At 39.7% G+C, this 19,495-nt stretch overlaps 1 protein-coding gene across 2 annotated transcripts; it reads right to left on the bottom strand.

The window, feature by feature from the left end:
- Positions 1-1,896: 1,896 nt before the first annotated feature.
- On the bottom strand, positions 1,897-13,798 carry GPRC6A (G protein-coupled receptor class C group 6 member A). 2 transcript variants are annotated; one of them, XM_086461275.1, is made up of 7 exons: positions 13,605-13,798; positions 11,644-11,947; positions 10,715-10,753; positions 8,957-9,784; positions 5,946-6,158; positions 4,406-4,529; positions 1,897-3,017 (listed from the first exon to the last, which is right to left on the bottom strand). In XM_086461275.1, the coding sequence occupies exons 1-7, from the start codon at positions 13,796-13,798 to the stop codon at positions 1,897-1,899; spliced, it is 2,823 nt and encodes a 940-aa protein (XP_086317401.1). The 2 variants fall into 2 exon arrangements, with proteins under 2 accessions (XP_086317401.1, XP_086317402.1); XM_086461276.1 differs by lacking the exon at positions 10,715-10,753.
- Positions 13,799-19,495: the final 5,697 nt, after the last annotated feature.

The following is a 19,495-nucleotide window of genomic DNA, read 5'->3' as shown; positions in this document are numbered from 1 at the left end:
CCCTTTCCTTATATCTTCAAGACGTAGCATGCTCAAACACTAAATACGCATCCAACATTAGGGCCAAATTAACTTTTCTAACCAGCTTAGTGCTGACAGTCGTTCTGCAATTTAAGCTTTGCTTCCCTCTTTTGGGGAGAGACTTTTGCTGCATTGGCAGCCAAATTGCAGGAATTTTAACATTACTGTACACAGTTTTGTATTCAGAACAGTATTTGTAACAACTGACACATGAACAACATTCATCATATAAATACATGTGCCTAAATGTTCATTCTTCCAATCAGTTACAGAACTTAAATAATTACTCAAATGTGTATGTACATTGCACTCTCGACATTCAAATTACTTTAAAAGTTTTCAGAGATACATATTACATACGTGGTCTACACATCAAAGTAATTTCATTGCCTGTGTCCATTGTTTAAATGTGATTTATAGCTATTTTTAACAAAATATGAGTAGAAAAGTCATATAGATATGAGATACAGCATATAAATAGAAATTATAGAAAAATAGATGTATTGTACATAATAATAATACAGTATGTCTGTGTAACACCAAATCTAATTAATTTTATTTTGGCCTGCCACAGCATCCAATTATTCCAGATCTAAACAGAAGCATGAACAAAACTCAAGGGACTTGGTGTTATTTGACAGTAACATAGCACAGAAGTTTCTATGCTCCAGACCACAGGCTTTATGAACGCAGAAAAACATTCTTCACAGTCCTGTTGCAAAAAGCAACAGAGCTCTGCTGTTTCAGGTTTGAAAAAGCTCTGCAGTACTGTTGTCCCAACAAAAAAATTCCTCCTCTGAATGTGCCTTTCGCCTCTCGTACAGGAGGCACAGCAGAGCTACAGAGTCAAGACTCATCCAGTGCAGCTCACATCAGATCATTCTTGTGCTATTTCTAGGTGTTGGCATTGTGCCTTGTCATTTTTTTGTTCAAAATCAGATTTTTAAAATACGTATCAAAACAAAGCTAAAATTCCCAGGATGCGCTCGTGCTGATCCTGGTCATCATATTATTTAGGCTGATGAGAAGAATCAGTTTGTAAGTTTTGATGTTACGCATTGACATTATATCTTCAATTAAGCAGATAACTGGGTACCAACACAGTAAGTCGCCTCCTCATGAGCCAGAGGAGGTGTGTGAGGTGAATCAGCATATTTCCTCTGACTACGGGGAAAAAAAAAGCAGATGAACATACGTATAACTACAGAGCTCCAGAGAAATTCTTTAATTTTTATATAGACCTGTCTTTAAATACAAGGAACTTCAAAAGTTACTGCAGCACTCACCTGGAAGAAGGTGTGCAATTTTGGGGAGTAAAATAAAAAGGATTCTCTGATACCAGATGAAAAGGGATTACTTTTGGATGTTCAGGAGAATGGAAAGCTTATCTTAAAAGTGGAGACTAAAGGACTGGGCTTGTTTAGCCTAGCAAACAAAGGCTGGGAGAGGGTTCTGTTTGATCTGTAAAACAGAGCCAGGTCAGTAGAAGAGCTCCTTAAACAGCTGGGCATCAAAGATGCAAAAGTGGGGTAAACCCGTATGTTCCTGCCTCTATGTCTGTGAGAAATAGTAATTTCCTGATGCTTCTGCCTCATTCAGGGAAGTGAGACGGCGCAAGACGTTCCCGCAGGTTTACGTGAGTGGGAAGGGAGCTGCTGAAGGGGACTGCAGCTCATGGTGCTCGCCGGAGCAGGGTCTGGACTCCGTGAGCAAGGAAAGCCTTGCAAATCTGGTAATGGATAACTGCTAAAGTTCCAGAGGAGAAGGCATTTCGTGTGGCCTGCTCTCTTTGGGAATGCCAAAAGGAAAGAGACCCGAAAGAGAAATGGCTCCCTAAGATGGCTTTTCATCTGCTAGTACTTTAACGCTGACCAGTCATATGCTGGAGAGTCTTTTCCTGGCCATGGTGCTTGCAGTATTTTTAGGAAGATCTTTCCCTTTTATTAGTCTCTGCCCAGGCGCTTGGAAATGGCAGTTCCCATTCACAGAGTTTTTCTCAGATTTACACGAGTCCAAGATAGTAGCTCGGGAGCTGGAGGACTTTGAATCCAAAGAAACCTGACTAACAGCAACGCTGCCTGCGCTCTTGGAGGAATAAGTGTAAAGCATTTTGAGAAAGGCAGATTTTGTGTTTGTTTCTTGCTTGTAAATGATGATATAGCACTTTGGAAGAAAAGTGCAGCAGAGGATTCCATAATTAGATATTAAAACAACGATGATTTCCACTGCTGGCAGGTATCTGCCAAAGGTAGTTGCATAGACAGGGATAAATACAATCCACGCTATAAAGTAAATTAGCATGCCAAAGGTGATGAATTTAGCTTCATTGTAGTTCTCCGGCAACTTCCTACCTTTAAAGGCAAATATGAAGCAAATGACGGCTAGGGCAGCGATGTAGCCCAACATAATCCCAAAAGCCACAACAGAGCCCTCATTGCACTCCAGGATTATTGCTCTTGGGATTGAGAAATTTTGCTCTACAAAAGGTGTCCTAAATATTAGCCAGAAGGTGCAAATGATAACTTGAATTCCGGTGCAGGTGACCACAGCAGGAATAGGTTTATACATGCATTTCAGGAAATTCTGCAGCTTGGGATCAAAGCTGAAGGCTAGTAAAATTTTCAGTGACTTTATTAAAATACATGATATGCAGAGTGCAAAACTTATGCCAAAGAGGGCTTGCCTAGTTTTACACTTGAATTCTGTGGGTTCATCTATGAAGAAGATGGTGCTCAAAAAAATTAACAAGTGGCTGAAGAGAATAATATAGCAGACAGTTAGACCTCCAGACGCCTTTACAACTGGCGTGTTCAAGTTTTTAGTAAATATTACACTAATTGACAGAACCAACACAACCCCAAAAGTGGAGAGGAGGAGGAGGAAAATAGCAAACCAGTCAGTCCAGGCGAGGAAATGGATTGTCTTTCTGTAGCATGTGGTACTGTTGACGGGAGCCCAGTAGGTTTTGTTGTTACATCGGTAGCAGTAATCCATATCTGAAAGGAGGGAAAAGGAAGATACAGCTTAGGAACCCGAAGTAAATAAACTGCGCCGTGGATTATCGAGGCTTGAGATACAGGAGCAGGGTGGGAAGGGATGCCAAGGGGGACGGGCGGGACCGATTGCTCCCACTATTGCTGCCGCCGTCCAGGCGGAGGAGCTGCAGGGCTGCGGCGGCAGCGGTGGCAGCGGCAGAAGCAGCAAAGGAGGAATGCCTGCCGGCTGGGAGCAGGGGCTGCCTGCAGCCAGGGCAGGGAGGGGACAGGGAGAATGAGTAGGGTCCTAAACCTGTCTTGGTGATCGCTGACCGGCGATACCTGACCTGGCCAGAGCTCTGGACAGGCAAACTTTAACTGGAACCTGAACAATGACTTGAGAGTAAATCAATTATCTTAAAGAAATTGGAACTATGTTTCTTTCGTTTACCTATTTTGACAAGAAAAAACACAGTTTTCTCTTTACAGACAGCTTTTGAATTACAACAGCAAGAATAAACTTTGCTTTATATTATGCTTTGAAAGGTTACTTTTGCTTTAAAATTCCTGTCCTCTGATATGGAGAAATTTCACAATTATTTGAACTAAAAAGATAAAATTTATTTTCCTTCTGCTCTCAGGATGTTAAAAGTACATTGTAACCCAAATGTCTTAATTCCATCTGTCTCCTCCATATTTAATTTTTCCCTTAAAAAAACTTTGCTTAAACCTATAAATGAACCAGTGGTAAAGTTCGCATAAGATTTGATATTAGAAAATATTACTGTACAGTTATATCAAGCTTCTCAGTACTCCTTGGTAAGACAAAAAACATGCTGGTAAGCAAAATACATGACCCTTGACCTTCATAGATTCACAGAATGGTTTGGGCTGGAAGGGACCTTCAAAGATCATCTAGTTAGAACCTCCCTGCCATGGGCAGGGACACCTCCCACTAGACCAGGTTGCTCCAAGCCCCATCCAGCCTGGCCTTGAACACTGCCAGGGAGGGGGCAGCCACAACTCCTCTGGGCAACCCATATCAGTGCCTCACCACCCTCACAGTGAAGAATTTCTTCTTTATTGGACTGGCTGTACTGCAGAAAGACAGGGAAGCAAGGCTCTATTTTAATGAGAGTCAGTCTCACTGATAAACCAGCCAGACTTTCCATCCTAACAAAGGATAATGCTAGTCAGCTGGAAAATCTAATTGCTTTAAATTTGGTCTTCTAAAAAGGCATTTAAACCAAGTTTTATAGGCCAAACACTAGTATTTGGGACACTGAGCATAAACAAATATTTTAATCTCATTCCAAAGTTATACCCAAGGTTGTAAAGGCACATTATACCCAAACAAAACAATTATATTGATGTCTAAATAAACCTTTATTTGGATCACAATTCCTTACCTGTTTGATTGCTGTAATGGTTTTCTGGGCAGTAAGCACACTCATAGCAGCATGTGTGTGGACTTCCTGTAACTTTTTTCATCTGCCCTGGTCTGCAGTGCTGGGAGCATGTTGACTGAACCTTCTTCAGTGTGCAGAGAAAAAAAAAACAGCTCAGGCACACCTAATTACTAATAAACATTAAAATAAACTTCCAGTAATTCTGCAATTTGCACTCTCTTTTTATTTCTAATATATTTCAAGGGAATCTGAAAATTATGCTGAAAAAAAGGCATTTTAGGCTCCATGTTTCTTGTATTTTCTCCACAAAGTCAACAAGTGACAGGATAAGCCATTATCTACCTGATAATTGTATTTTTTGGCTCTGAATGCCAATTAGTGGAATCATCTGTACCTTTAAAAGCGAGATCAAAGTGTCTCATCCATCTTTAAACCTGGAATTTAAACTGCTGAGGATCATCTCCAAAGAAAGCCCAGAAGCATCTGATAGAGGATTCGAGTGGACTGCTTCACAAGTGAGATCTTGCAAACCTGCTCAGCTGCTCTGAGCTGGGGTGAGACACTTCGTCTTAGGGGAGACACCTCTGCCAACGTTCCTGACCCTCAGCAGCTCATCCCTGACTCATGAAGCACCACTCTAGGGTGTGTGATCAGAGCCTTCTCTCAAGGTCTAAGTTCAGGTCCTCCTTCCAAAGATAATTTTTTGTAAAATGGAGAAGCAGTCCTGAGGGACGCTGATATTTCTTCTGCCTCCAAGATGGTGCTTATGAGGAGGTAGAGACATTTCCTTGCCATCCTGGTCAGTGCCACAAAGAGGGACAAGATTTGAGGTTTCCTGCTGTCCCCAGGCTTTTCTATCAGCTGAGACCACACACTGAGACTCAAATCCAGCCCACTTGGTAGGCAGCCTCTCCCCATCCCATTGGTGGTGAATGCTTTGCAGCACAGGGCTGCACAATGAACTAAGACCTCCACCCATGCACAGATGACAGATTATCCAGCTGGAACTGGCCAAGGCCACCTACTACACCAGTGCTGGGCCTCCAGATGGTACATCCTTACAACCTACCTCAGACTCCTGCAGTCGTGCTGATCCCAGCTCTAACAGGAGCAAATAGTCAACAAAACTTTTTAACTTTTTCTTTTTTTTTTTTTTTAGACAGTAAAGTCAACAGATAGGAGTCTTCATGTACAAAATAACTGGTGGTGGTATGTAAGAGAGGGGGCTTTTATACACGGTCATTTTTTATTTTAAAAACCCTTTTCAAGATTCTGGAGTAGGACAGACATAATTTCTCATCTTAGAAAATCTGGGAGCATTCTGGAGAAATAACTCAATTTCAGATCACTGAGCCTGCTACAGGCTAACATGCTTCTCAGGGTGCATGAAAGTGGTTGAACAGAGGGTTCTTTTCTCTAAAAGGAGAACATCAAACCACAAGAGATTTCTAGCTGATGTGTATTTCAGTTGCAAATATTGGAGGGAGAAGAAAACATATGAAAAAAATTTCATATGCTATGTCAACAAATTAAAAGTTACCTTTAAATCCAGAAATTCTTTTTTTTTCGCTTCATCCTCAAAGATAAAGTGACCTTTCTCTGGGTCATATTCTGCCATAGCAGTGATTTCCATGTGGCCATCAACTTCTTTCCAAAGAAGTACGTCGTAACTGGTGCTCATATCTCCGTTGGAGTCAAACTTGATTTCTTTATCATCATCAATGACTGTAACTTTCTTAAGTTCTTCAAGGAGCTGCATATAAGGAACAAGAACATACATCAGTATCGTGCCCATGTGATAAACTCAATAGTTTAACATCTGTATGATAATATCAAGTGAAGAAGAAATGTTGCTTTTTAGGAGTAAAAGAAATCTTAAAATTAAAAGTCATCTTTACAACTGTTTAATTTGATGTCTGACACAGAATTACATTATTAAGAAAAAAATCGTCATTCCTTAATTCTATGCAATGTGTACAAATACTCATGTTTCCAGCCTTGGAAATTTTGGTACAATGATGGGAAAGAAAAGATTTTTGCTTGCAAGAATTAATGGCCTTTTGGAACTCCCCTTCTTGTAAAGAACACTGTGAGTGATGCTCCTGTTGTTACTTGACTGTCACCAGAGTTGATCTGGGCAACATTTGCTTCCAGACTAACCTCCCCCAGCGTGTCTGGAAATATCTAATGTTGTTTTCAGCTGTGACTCTGACTGATACTGTGTATTGCAAGGTGAGACTCAGAACCATTAAACAAACAATACATGTCAGTTTGCTCAGACGGAGTGACCGATGGCACAGTGGCAATAAATGCCAAGGCCATATTTGTCAGGTCGTAGGGAATATCAAAACAAGCATGCTTTGACAAGGCAACTGACCAGCTTCATATTGCAATCCATTCTGTTAGACGGGGAAATTTCTGTCTCCCTCATCATGAACAGCCAGACCAAAAGTTCTGTGTGAATCTAGAAAAGGACAGGTTGAGGCATATATAGCTCACTCCCAATTCATGGGGAGACCATAGAAGGATTTTCATTAGCTACCATGGCTCTTAAGTGAAGCATAGGCTTTATCTTTTGCAGATCTAATGATTTTTGGCAACAGGGATTTATTAACAAGAAAAAACCCCTAAGATTTTGGTAAGAGGCTGAATTTAACTGTTTTTGGAAAAGCATGCTCTCACATAGGTCCATTTGTGGTATTTGCAGCATTTAATGAACATACTGACAAGGATATTACTTCAATAGGCTTTGGCAAATATATGTATATGACACATCTGGTGTATATAATGTGTCATTTTTTCATATATAACATGTAATCTTTTCTAGAGTTCATATACTCTCACTGCATCTCTACCAATTTGTGAAGAACCAAAGTGTGCTTCTAACCAACATAGCATTTGAGTTGGATTCTGCATAGTTGTGTGGGTCTGAATAGGAATTTTTTTATTGTATATACTCAGGCTAGTCATTTAATCTTTCTCTTCTCCACTTTTCCAATTTCTCTAACCATATGGGAACAACAGAGGTTTTTTAATACATCTTGAGCTTCAGACAGAAAGGGCTAATAATTAGCTACACTTTGATGTAACTGATGGTTATTTTTGCAAAGTCGGTAACACCGATGACTCTGTCGTTTCTCTGTATGTGGAGGTGTGTGATATGGATTAAATGCATCTTAAGCTTTATATATATCTCCATTTCTAGAGGGTTTAAATTCAGTGTAGAGGAAATGTATTATGAAAACAGCACGGGGAAAAACTACCTGTTTTCTTCATGAGTTCTTAACCTCTTAACAAGACTTTTAATTTGGGTGGTTTGGGATTTAATTTAGCAATGATGTAAATGCAGCTCCATAAATTTCCATCCCCTATAGAGCAGTCCTGAATTTGTCCCATTTGCATTTACAAATTCATGTACGAGTCTGATCGTTACTGGTTGGGTTTTTTTCTTCAAATCTCCTATCTTGGTTTGACCTGCCCTGACCTAGGATAAGAGGTCAGAGCAAGTCAGAGTGCTTCAGTGGTTGTTTGACTTTTAAATGAACTTTTGTTTAATCCTCTGAGTAAAAGTGTGTAAAAGTGAATACTCCTGAGCAGGTTCTTGGGTAAAAGGTCAGGTCAGGTTTACTTGTCTGATTTTTCCTCTTTTTTTCCCACCCAGTAGAGTTTGGTAACAAGTAACCTCACTCATCTTAAAGATTGTGTCTAATTTTTCTACCAGTTACTTCAGTATAAATCAAGATGAGATAGAGGAGTAAGCTATTGCATTTTCACTTTCAAGTAAAGATTCATTATAGAGGAAAATATCTGAATTCAGACGAAATGGAGACAATGGTGAGAGAGAGGAAAACCGAAAGTCTTTGGTCAATGCTCCTGTACTGCAATATCCCCATTTCTCAAGAGCACTCATTGCTGTGTATTACAGTGGTTTGCAGCGGCAGGACCAACCACTAGTAGCTGAATAGCTGATACGTCAACTGTAGATTGACTATAAGTTTTATTCTATCCCATATGAGTAGCTAGCAAGATGCTCAAGCAAGAAGCCTACAGACTGGAGCCTTCATCCGAGCTGATGCCTACTCTGTGTGCTCTTTGAAGGTAGTGGGGGAAGTATTAGGGTAGCTAATGAAGCCCAGCAGCTAAAGATCCCTTCTTGGAGTCACACTTTTACAGCTGTTGCTATTGTACCCATGAAGGAGGAGATGGCAGGTATGCAGTTACTCACCATCAGTTAGCTATCTGTATGTGAAATGCAATGATTGTTCTCTATCTATAGCAGAACACAGCCATGGCTTAGCACCAGGAGCCTCTGAATCTACATGGGCCGAAAAAAGGGAGACAAAACTGGAGTCTAGTTCTTCTTATCACTGCAGCAGTTAGATACTGCTGCTCTAGTGCATACTCTGTGATTTCAGTTGGTGAAGAAAAGCAGGAACAAGAATAAAAAGTCATTTAGTAAAAGGACCAAGCCAGTAAATCCAGAACTGTGAGAGCAAAGATGAGGTGAAAGTTATGCAGAGAGAATGACACCTGAAAGAATTAACATCATACCTCCCAGGGAGTGAAGGCAGAGGGATCCTTACAGTTTCTCTCTTTGCACTGCCCTTTAATGGCGTGAGCAATGGCATAGACTGCAAGTATAGTACTATGGATAAATCCTGGTTCAATGTTAGCATTCAAAAAATCATGTCTCCAGATCTGATGTTTATTCTCAACGTTTTGCAATAGATCATCCTGGGACTGGTTTGAAATGCACATTTGAAAATCGTGATATTCCAGGTGTGCACAGACTGACAAAAGCATAATATATTCACGTAAAAACTTGTTGTTGTCAGTGGGCCTTTCATGAAGGTTTCTCAGAAAGTCTTGGAATGTGGAGATGTCTCCGCTTTTAAATCCAAATCCCACAATGGTTCCCAGCTGTCTGATATTGGGAATTGTACTGATTTTGACTGCAGCTGACCAGTTATCACTTGCAATCCAGATTTTATTTACGTTCCTCTCAATTGCCTTCTTAAATAGTTTGAGCACATGGATCTGTCTCATAAAGACAACAATAACATTTACTCTGGTTTCCTTGACAATCTTCTCAATTGCGTGGTCAACTTTGGTGTGAAAGGTGTTGTCAGAGAGATAGGCAGGCAGCATTTCTTTAAAAGCTATGCAAACATTGTTTGCCATGGCCTGGACCCCAAAGCTCTCCAGAGCAAACCGCCCATTGTCGTCATCAGTGGCTATTACTCCAATCCAGTTCCACCCAGACTCACAGATCAAGTGGGCCATTGCTCTTGTCTGATGAAAATCACTGGGGATAGTCCTGAAGAAAGAAGGAAACCGGATTTTGTCACTGAGGATTTCAGCTGATGATGCAGGACTGACCTAGGAAGAGCGAACAATTCAATTATGGAGGTAGTCTCCTCCAAAGGACACCAAGACATCCAAAGCTGCCACCATTGCTCTTTCATCCAGCCTGACCCAGGCTCCCTCCTTGTCTGAGTGAGCATCAACAAGGTGCAGTCAAATGGGGCAGGTTTCCTTACCCTGCTCTTAGCACGTCAACTGATGCCCAGTACCAGTTCCGCTATTTTCACCCTCATGTGCATAATTACTTCAGTGAAGGCAGGGAATAAAACCTTTCAAAATGGCTCTGACAATTATGCTGCTATAAGGATTTTGGTTTACTCTGTTCAGATACCATCAACATGCTATTCAAAACCATATTTAAAACATTGGAAGCATTAACTATTTTTTGACGACTTATTCAAATTTCTAGAGCCCTTACATTTTGCAGTATTTTTCTATCACTGAGTATGTCGGTATGTTTCAACCACATATGTATTTTCTCTCCAAGATTTAATTACTATATTTTAAAATAATCATTAAGTCTGTTAGAAAAACCTTACAGAAAAAAAAACAAACAGTAACCAATACTACAGAATGCTATAATTTATTTCATAAAAAATATTTATTACCTTTTTCTTGTGAATGTAGTTAGAAAAATGTAAATGGTACATTACTATTTAAATCTCTCTAGTTTTAATCCTTTTCTATTCTGTAGGAGGTTTTTTCCCTACACTTATGTTTTCTACACTGCTTGACAGTTCTTAAAAAATAAATATAAGCTTTCCAAAATGAGAGTCACCTGTCTAGAGGGGACATCAAATATTACTGATGTCAGAAGATTGCAGATGCTATAAATGAGAAGAATCTGCTGGGTCACTTTTCCCATCTCTACGTCCCAATGCAGATTTGTTCCATCACTTGCCTTTTGATCATGTTCAAGTGCGGCATTTTAATTTTCATACGTACTTTAGCTCCTGTGGTGGAGCTGGAGGTCATAATTACTTCCTGCCGTTGCAGATGAAAAGATTCAGTTTGAAGTTCTTATATCTTTTCAACGTTTGGTTACTATGTTGCTGCTTTGCAGTGAGGTAATTTATGTCAAATTGCCAAATGCAACGTGCAGCACAGGATGGTGCGGAAAATGGATCTCCTTTTTCCGTGTTGGTCCTGGCCTTGACCCTGACTCTTACAATGCTGAAAGCAGAAATGTAAGCACCGGCCTAAGTGCAAGTGTGGGACTGTACTAGTCCTAGAGAGGTCAGTAATAGAGAAGGATGTTTTGGGAAGGACCAGTGTGGATCTTAGCCTGTGGTATTCTTTCTCTTCTACAAGTTCTTGAGGAGTAACAGGAGTAAAACTGTTTTAGAGCAGTAGTCCTCACCTCCCTGTCCATAGTTATAACAGACTCCCAACATCTAATCTCTCTTAGGCAGAAAAAAACTTCCAAATTTCTGGCCAAATTTGATTTGGTCTTTCTTTTTTTTCAGCTTGAGATTGGGTATCGTCATACTCACCACCAGCCAGACTAGACACGGCGGGTGTAACTTTGCTGCCTGAGCAAAGTCCTTGAGTGTTATCCAAGGTACACTGGAGTACCTGGCACAGCCATGCAGGAATGACTAATGACACTGCCAGGCTGACAAGAGCCCAGGATCATCCGCAAACAGCACACAAACACATGTGCCTTGGGCATATAGAATAGCTCTTACTGCCTTCAAAAAGTGAATCAAGCCCTCCATTTGAAGTTGAATCCCACCCCTACTGATGTCCTTAGGTTGAGACAAATCCCTGTAGCAAACACGTGGCTTTTGCAATCCCTACGATCAGAGCTGCACCTTTGCTCCAAGCATGGTAAATTTGACCCTCTGTCCAAAATGAAATTCCCTCAAACCTACCTGTGGGATTAGTTGCAAAGCCAACAGCCTTGAAACTGCCATCGACACCTCCGAGTAGCTGGCTCCAGTGACTGCCTTAATTCTCGGGATGTAGTCTGAGTAGTTACACTTGAGCTCTACAACATCCTCAGAAGAATTGAATTTAGCCAGGAACCTCAGAGCAGACACCATGGCTTTTGTAACATCTGCACACGTGTCATAGATTTCGTAGCCCAGAGTGACTCCAGATAACAGCGTTGAATTGTTGATCGTTTCAATAGCATGTATCATTGCAAGTGTCTGAAGAAAAACTTGAATTTCAAAGCTGTCAGGAAACACACAAGTTTTATTTTAGAAAAACATTGCTAGGAGCAAGGCTGAAGCAAAGTCCATTTTGAACATATCCTTTAGGATTTGACAACTACTGAAAAGAGATGGATGCTTTGTGTGATTTGCTTGGGGTTTAGTGTACAAAAGATTAGAAACTGTATATTTTTGTCTCACCTAAATGGGAGATGAAGCCAAATAAATACAAAACTTAAAATATACTCAAATAAAGTGTTTTTCTGAAAAAAAACCCAAAACCCAGGTACTAAAAAAATTATTTTCATTTTCATGTTACATGAAAATTTATGAGTGATATCTTCAGAAAGCATCTGTCAGTCAATGAAGCTATCCCAGTTTATTTAATCTGCTCACTAAGCTTTTTTAAAAATGTATTTCTTTCACCAAAAGCATGAAACAAAGAAAAGAAGGGACTAAATATTTCGGAATAGAAGAAAATATTTTAGAGGTTGATATCTCACGGTTGCAACAATGTTCCTAAGATCCTCTCTAAACCTGATGAAGTTAGTACGGCACATATATATATATATATATAGTACAGTTATATATATATAGTACAGTTAATATACGGATATTGTAACAGATGCTTCGTCAGAACTGTGCTAGCACGAGTTATCTGCAACACAATCAACCCTCCTCTCAAGCAAGCTTCTCTAAAGTTTACAAATCTCGCAAACTAAATCAGATTTCAAATGGACCTGAGACAGATTATGACTCTGTAGAAAAATCATGGAGGACTGACAAAATTATCAACTTCGTCATAATTTTGAAATAAATCTAGATAGATACCTGCACGTACAGCTGATTATTAGATTCAGATGTGGAATTAAGTTGCATGTGAATTTCAAACAAAATTTGAGGATTTGCACCTGTATTAAAATTAAAGAAAGTGCGTATTTGGAATCCCTCGGCTTAGGAAAGCTTTATTATGTGCTTCAAAGGAAGTTCTTCACCAGGTTTCCTCTGCATTCTTTCCAGAAAAATGTATGTTTCAAGCACAGTAGGATTTGGAGCCAACAAAATAAATCTGCTAATGAACAGTCTGAACCTGAATGCATACATGACATGGTGTTTGTATATGGACCATCCTATAAGATAATGCCACAATTATAATGCAAAGTGTAATATTTACAATGATTATAACAGTAATTACAATCTAGTCAGCAGGGTATCATAGATTACAACTGAGCTGCCCTGTGAGGTGGGGGACATACTTAATATGTGCTTGGGTGAAATGGAACAGTCTGCCTGTGTTCAAATCATGGAGGTGCAATTTCATAGCAAATAATGAACAACTGCACAGCAGGGTACTTCAGAGATATAGAACAAATTAGCATTTACATGGAAATTAACTGATTGTTCATCACAAACCTCCAGGGCTAGTTGGTTACATATAAAGATTGAAATAGGATCAAATGCTCCTTCCCTTCCTCAGGCAGCCACAGCATTTTTTACTGTAACTTTGCCATACTTTGTCATGCTGTATTAATTGATGTGCAATTTACGTGATGCCCAAGGTCTTTTTAAAGACTAAGAAATGCAAGAGAGCCAGATTTTGTTGATCTTAATGTAAGAGGTACATGCTCGGTGTTGGTGATTTCTTCTTTGCTATATATGTAATTTCCAGTGTTACTCACCCAGCACAATTCTGAATTACTGGCTTGATGGGACATTCTTCTGGACGCAGCATTTTGCTATGAACTGCAAACAAGCCTCCAATAACAATGTCCCCCGGAGAACTGGCGTCCACAAAGTCATCAGTATTCTGGCAAGAGAAAGTGGTATCAGTGCTGATCACAAGGCAGGAGATGATAACGCTAACGAATGCCATGTTTCCGTTTCACTTGCTCACTACCAGCTTTAAGTCAATTAAGCGAGCTGCAGGGCCAACAAGGACTCCTATGTCATCTATAAACAGCAGCAAAGGAAGAAGGCTGCACTCAAAAGTTAGTCACACCTCATAAGGTGCTTGTATTTGCTTCACTGGCTGAGGCTGTTTTACTGAAGCAAAACTGTCACATAAAATGTGAGGGTGCGGGGGTGTAAGAGCGAAGAGGGAGAGAGAAAGATAAATGAGTTTAAAAGGAAATGTTTGGCATAAAATCTGTTCTGCTCTGTTCAAAGTTTATTATACCTTATCTGAAACACATGGCAAGTATTTTGGTATAAATTTGGGCTTGTCTTGAACACATTCCAAGTGAGTGCAGGGTGCGAAGAAGTAATCATGTAATATGGTAGTGATTTACTGTGACCATATTTTAAGGATCTAGTCCAAAGAGTACCAAAAAAAGACCCCCTTGCACAGTGTGCTTTATATTAGACTCTGGTCCAAAAAAAGCCAACACAAAACTATCAGAAGACTGCTTTTCTCTCAATCCTTTTCTTATAAGTTTTAAAATCTTTGTATAAAAGTGGTTTGGATAAGCTAATATTCGTGGTTCTGACGCACATACAGCTCTTAGGGACTTCAGTGGTCTTTGGCTCAGGTTCTGTATTTACAAGCCAGGCCATGTCTGTTGCTGATAAACATAGAACAGTGGGAAAACCTAATATTAGTCCTATTTTTTTGACAAGAGTGAAGTATGCTCTCTTCCCTCTCTGACTGAGGACACCAGCACACAAGCAGCAGCTCTTGTGCTGTGGGAGGACTGGGAAGCAGCTGTTCTTGATGCCACCATTCCCCTCAGATTTGCAGGAATCTCATGCTGTGCCAGAAGGGAACTGGGGGAAAAAAGCAGAGGCTGGACTCTTAGCTTTTATAAACTTCAACCATAAACACCAAAGTGAACCTCTTTAGGACAGAAACATGACTGATGCAACTAAACTGTACCAATTTATGTAAGAGACACAGATTTTACAATAATCCCTTTCTGTTCTGGATGCTGGTTTATTTCTCTGTTTTCTTATAACGGCTTCTTCAGATTTTGCTTCTTTTGGTAGTATGCCAAAACACTCAAAAGAACAGGGTCAGTCATAGGGTTTATTGTCTATGATTGTATTATAAAAAAGCTGGGTTTTACACAGAAAATTTGAATCAAGGATTGTTTTCTGACAAGCAAAAAAGAGAAATGGGATGTCTGTTACATATTCTTTCTGATAAGCACAATGTGTACCATATAAATTATTTTAATGATTATATTTTGGTTTTTGTTCTCACTAGTCTCTTTGCAGTTAGAGTATCTATTTACAACAGAGATATTACTTGCAAATACAAATGTTAATCCCTAGTTAAGTTGCCATTCTGCCTCTCCTTTGTTATAATATATCAGCTTGTGTTTCTTTCATCTGCCCTTGTTTCCATGTGGCATTCTCACTCCTGGCATATAGTAAACAGCTGCCTTAATTTTCTTTAATGTATCTGATCCCATGCATTTTTGGGCAGATGGTGATACCAGTTTATTCTGCTTCTGTGCTGACTTGCAAAAATTCCAATTATTCCAAAGATTTTCCTCTTGATTTATAGCAGCATAACAGTATGAGACTGGCTCCCAGTTATGAGACATGCACTTGCAAATAGTCGTGTACTCATTCCTTACCATCCATGTAATGCACTCCAAAGCCTGGTTCCACATACTCTGGTGTTTCCTTTACCCTGACTTTGTATATATCTTCGTGTATAAAACTTGTGTATACTTAGATGTAGTTAAAGCTTAAGGCTGGAGCTAGTCATTTCCTTAAGCAAGCCACAAGGAATATTCATATTCACATGCCTTTAGTATGAAATGTAACTTTTAAGGACCTAACTCTAAGTATTTCATTAAGGACTCAATGGAAATCCAGTACTGCTAATGTGAAACTTCAAATTTGTTATAATTTATGATTAGAAGCAGAAAAGAAAATTTACTCTGGCCAGTCTCTAAAAAGCTATTAATTTCTATAGAAAACAGACAAACAAAAATCCTTACTTGGTCACTTTGGAAAGTGGAAGTTGGCAAAATAAACATCACATATAATTGGTGCATAATTTCATGTTATTTATAAGAACACCATGAAATGAGGTGTGCTTCAAATTCAACTACATTGAGTTTATGTCACAGTGTAGAGTATTTTCACAGGGAAGGGTTTTATTGTTGTTATTTGTTTTCAAGACCTATATCTCATAATTACTGCTAGTGATGAGAAGTACTTAGAAGTGTTACTGAGATAGCTCCACCTAACCTAGTACTGCAGAATTAACTGTGTCTGCAAATACCCTTTTTCACTGTCACTTAAATACCAATAGAAATAATTATATAGTACATGTTCTTTGCTTAAAATTTAGTGACGTATTATTGTAACATTGCTAGACTTTCACAGTTGTCTGCATAGGAGTGTTTCCAGGCAGGTAGAATCAAGCATAAGATTCAGGTGAATTCTTGAAGTACCATCATCTCTAGAAAGCAGCCTTTAATGGACTGTGCAAAGGCAGAAGACAGGACCTGGGAAAAACGGACCTACTGTGAGGCTTAGGCTGAACTTCTCTGTCCTAGCTGTTGTTTTTCATCGAGAAGTTAATGGGTTAGATTCCAACAGAAATACCTTTTCTCTGGAGCCCATCAGTCAGGTACTATCAAAGGAGAAAGACAGTTTTCATCACTTTCTATTTTAGACTGCTTTTAATAGTGCCATTTCCAAACCAACAAACAGCAGAGAGCTAAATCCTCTGCTAGACATATGCAAAAGTTAAGGAAAGAAAGAAGAAATTTGGATATTCTCACCATTATCCCACCGTCACAGGATAACCCCACTTCACTCAGGCAGGACCTAACCCGACACAAGGGAGATTGCCCTGTTTGGAGAACCCAGCAGCATTCAAATAAAATCTCATCATTTGCAGGGAAGTTGCTGCATGTGTAAGTTAAGAGCAACCGCCCCTTCTCGGATTGTTCCTAGGGAAGACATGAGCCAGAATTTTGAACTGAGTGTTTTGTTCCCACTTCTACCACTTCTGCCATGACATCCCAGCCCTAGTCAGGCATTCACAGCCAGGTTTCTGAAAGGCTCCATCTCTCTCTCAAATTAAGTAGTGCCAAAATGCCTTGAAACTCTACACTTAGCCGTCTTCTGATTCCTATCACATCTGTGAAACAGAGAACAATGTCGCCTTTCCATTCAGATCATGAACTCTTTAGAATGACTACTGTCCTTCACTTATGATGACCCCCCAGATTATATAGGGTATTTTGATACAAGTAAGAAATAACATAACAACCAGGCAACAGAAAACAAGCTAAGCTAAGCCAAGTCTGAATATAAAGCTGCAATAAAAGAACATGCCTTGCATGAGGTGTCTATTAAAAAAAGTATTACTATAAGTGCTGTGGTTGCAGAAGCCCTGACCCACGAGGGAGCTGTTCAGTAGAAATGCCTGTGTCTGCTGCCATCTCCCTTCTACTCAAGAGCCGATATGGTACAGCATTGCTTTGGCCAGCAAGACACCTCTTGGTTTGCCTTTGTTTTGGGGCAGTAAACATCATGCTTGGAAGGTTCCCAGGTAGCCCAGCTGCTCCCTCATGGTCTTACTGAAGTCCATGGGAACTGCTGTGCCTCACAACCAAAGCTGAAAGGCCAGTTGAAGGCTAATCTACTCAAAAGAAAAACCAGAGAGTTGAAGTGTGAAGCTCAGTATATATTGACTATAAGCAGAATTTGGGAACACTTCAAAAACCAGAAATACCAAGGAAAACATGTGTGGAACTGCTCTCTAAAATCACCACTAAAAACCCCTGTGCAATTGGAAACAACCATTGTTTCCACCAGGGAAGCCATTACAAATGAGTATGCTAACAGCTTCCAGGCCAGGAGGAAGATATTGTCCCTTGTGAAATCATTTTATTTTCCATGCAATCAGTTTATGGACCCATTTCCTTTCAATACAATAGACTAACCTATACTAATGAAGACAGTAGATAGTGCTGAGGTCAAAACATTAAGAAAAGTAAATATTGGTTAAGATTGCCAGCTTTCTAGACCAATAAAACCATTGTGTTTAATCCAATGATTTTGGATTGCTGAGTTTCTTTTAAAGAAATTTAAACAATAGAGCAAAAAAATAAGAAGCAGGCATTGCATTACTTAATTGTAATTATCTTTTAAAAAATTATTCTATTTACTAGGATCCCACATAGCTTAATATCAAAATTAAAGAATGAGAAGCAGAATACCTATTATTTTGCTTTATGGTCTGTTGTAAAAAAAAAACCTTAAAAATTAAAAACACATCAACAGTGAAATGGAATTTGGACGAAAGCCAAGCAGTCACATTAATTCCTGAGAAACAAATGAACTCAATTTTCAAGTTCATTGGGTTTGTCCTCTAGAGGGTGTCAGCTGAGCTGTATGATGAGGAGGACGAGTCCTGTTTTATTTTATCAGGTCACAATATTATAGTGTGCCTCCTGAAGTTCTCTGGAAGTTGATTTTCCCCCAAGGCAAATGGCCTTCTTGGAGTACTTCTGGTGGAAAACTGAGATGCTGGAATGTCTGCCTAGAGGAGGGCTGTGACAGTGCCTTCAGCCTCCTGCCCGGACTGTCAGGGCAGTTGTGGGAATCCCTGGGCAGCCCCACAGTCATTTCTTTTTCAGAAAGTGCTTTAGTCAATAGTCAGTGTTGTGCAGACTCAGTGCACCTCTGCTGTTTATGCTACAGTAGAGGTAAAAGAAATTAAAGCAGACTTGTGAAGGGGGGAACACAACTAATTTCTACATTTTTTTTGAGTTTAGAGCAGAGATGTTTGTTTCGTTTAGCTTCTTTCTCTGATATTTTAATATACCCAGATTAAATTTCAAGTAAAATACAATTTTGACATGAAAAATCAAATGGATTTGACTTTTCTGATGTGGAGGACAAATATTTTTAGCCATTCCAAAATTGAATTTTTCTGTAAATGAACTATTTTTTTCAAAATAATCTAGCAAGGCTGCTCATATCGCACCCGGCCAAGTAGATAGTCAGCTGCATAGGATGGATGCAGGACAATTTTTCATAAAAGCCACCATGGTAAGCATGACTCAGTTGATCGAGATGCCACTTTCAGAATTCTTCATCATGTTTTATTTCTCTCCTTTGTTCCATTTCCTTCTCTTTTAATTGGAAAACTTGAGAGCAAAAATGTCAGTCATCTACTGACAATAAAAATATTTAGGCCCAACCTGTAGTGAAAAGGCCACCTAGAGGGAAAGAAAACCTTTAGCTTAGATATTTGGGCTTTCTCTTGAGAGGCTCGAGGCTGGGCATCCACCCCTTCTGCCAATGACTGCTCAGGATCCTATAGTGAGACCTTTGCTACACAAAGGAGGGGACTCAAGTCTTTCTGCTCCCAGTGTCCTCTACTCACTGGAATGGCATTGACGATTTCTTTGAGAAAGCCCTTCTAGCCTGAGTGTTAGGAACCCTCCTCAGAGAGCTGGTATATTCAGAAATTCCCAGGTGTATATTGCCTAGTATATTTGGCACATTTTGGAAATGCCTATCTGCAAGGAAGTCGGGCTAAAGGTCATCTCACATGAAAATGCTGATGGCAAGCAGGTACAAAGTTGATGCCAAACAT

This window comes from Leptosomus discolor, chromosome 2 (assembly GCF_034619465.1).
Source record: "Leptosomus discolor isolate bLepDis1 chromosome 2, bLepDis1.hap2, whole genome shotgun sequence".
Taxonomy (NCBI): Eukaryota; Metazoa; Chordata; class Aves; order Leptosomiformes; family Leptosomidae; genus Leptosomus; species Leptosomus discolor.
Note: the sequence above shows the minus strand (reverse complement) of the source record. Positions and strands in the feature narration are given on the sequence as shown.

Excerpts from the sequence above, each read along its gene's own strand:
- GPRC6A (XM_086461275.1), bottom strand. The coding sequence starts at position 13,798 with ATGGCATTCGTTAGCGTTATCATCTCCTGCCTTGTGATCAGCACTGAT. Across the intron at positions 10,754-11,643 it reads CTTTGCAACTAATCCCACAG|GAAGTAATTATGACCTCCAG; the intron begins GTAGGTTTGAGG and ends CTGCAACGGCAG. Across the intron at positions 6,159-8,956 it reads CTGCCTTCACTCCCTGGGAG|CTCCTTGAAGAACTTAAGAA; the intron begins GTATGATGTTAA and ends CCTTATATGCAG.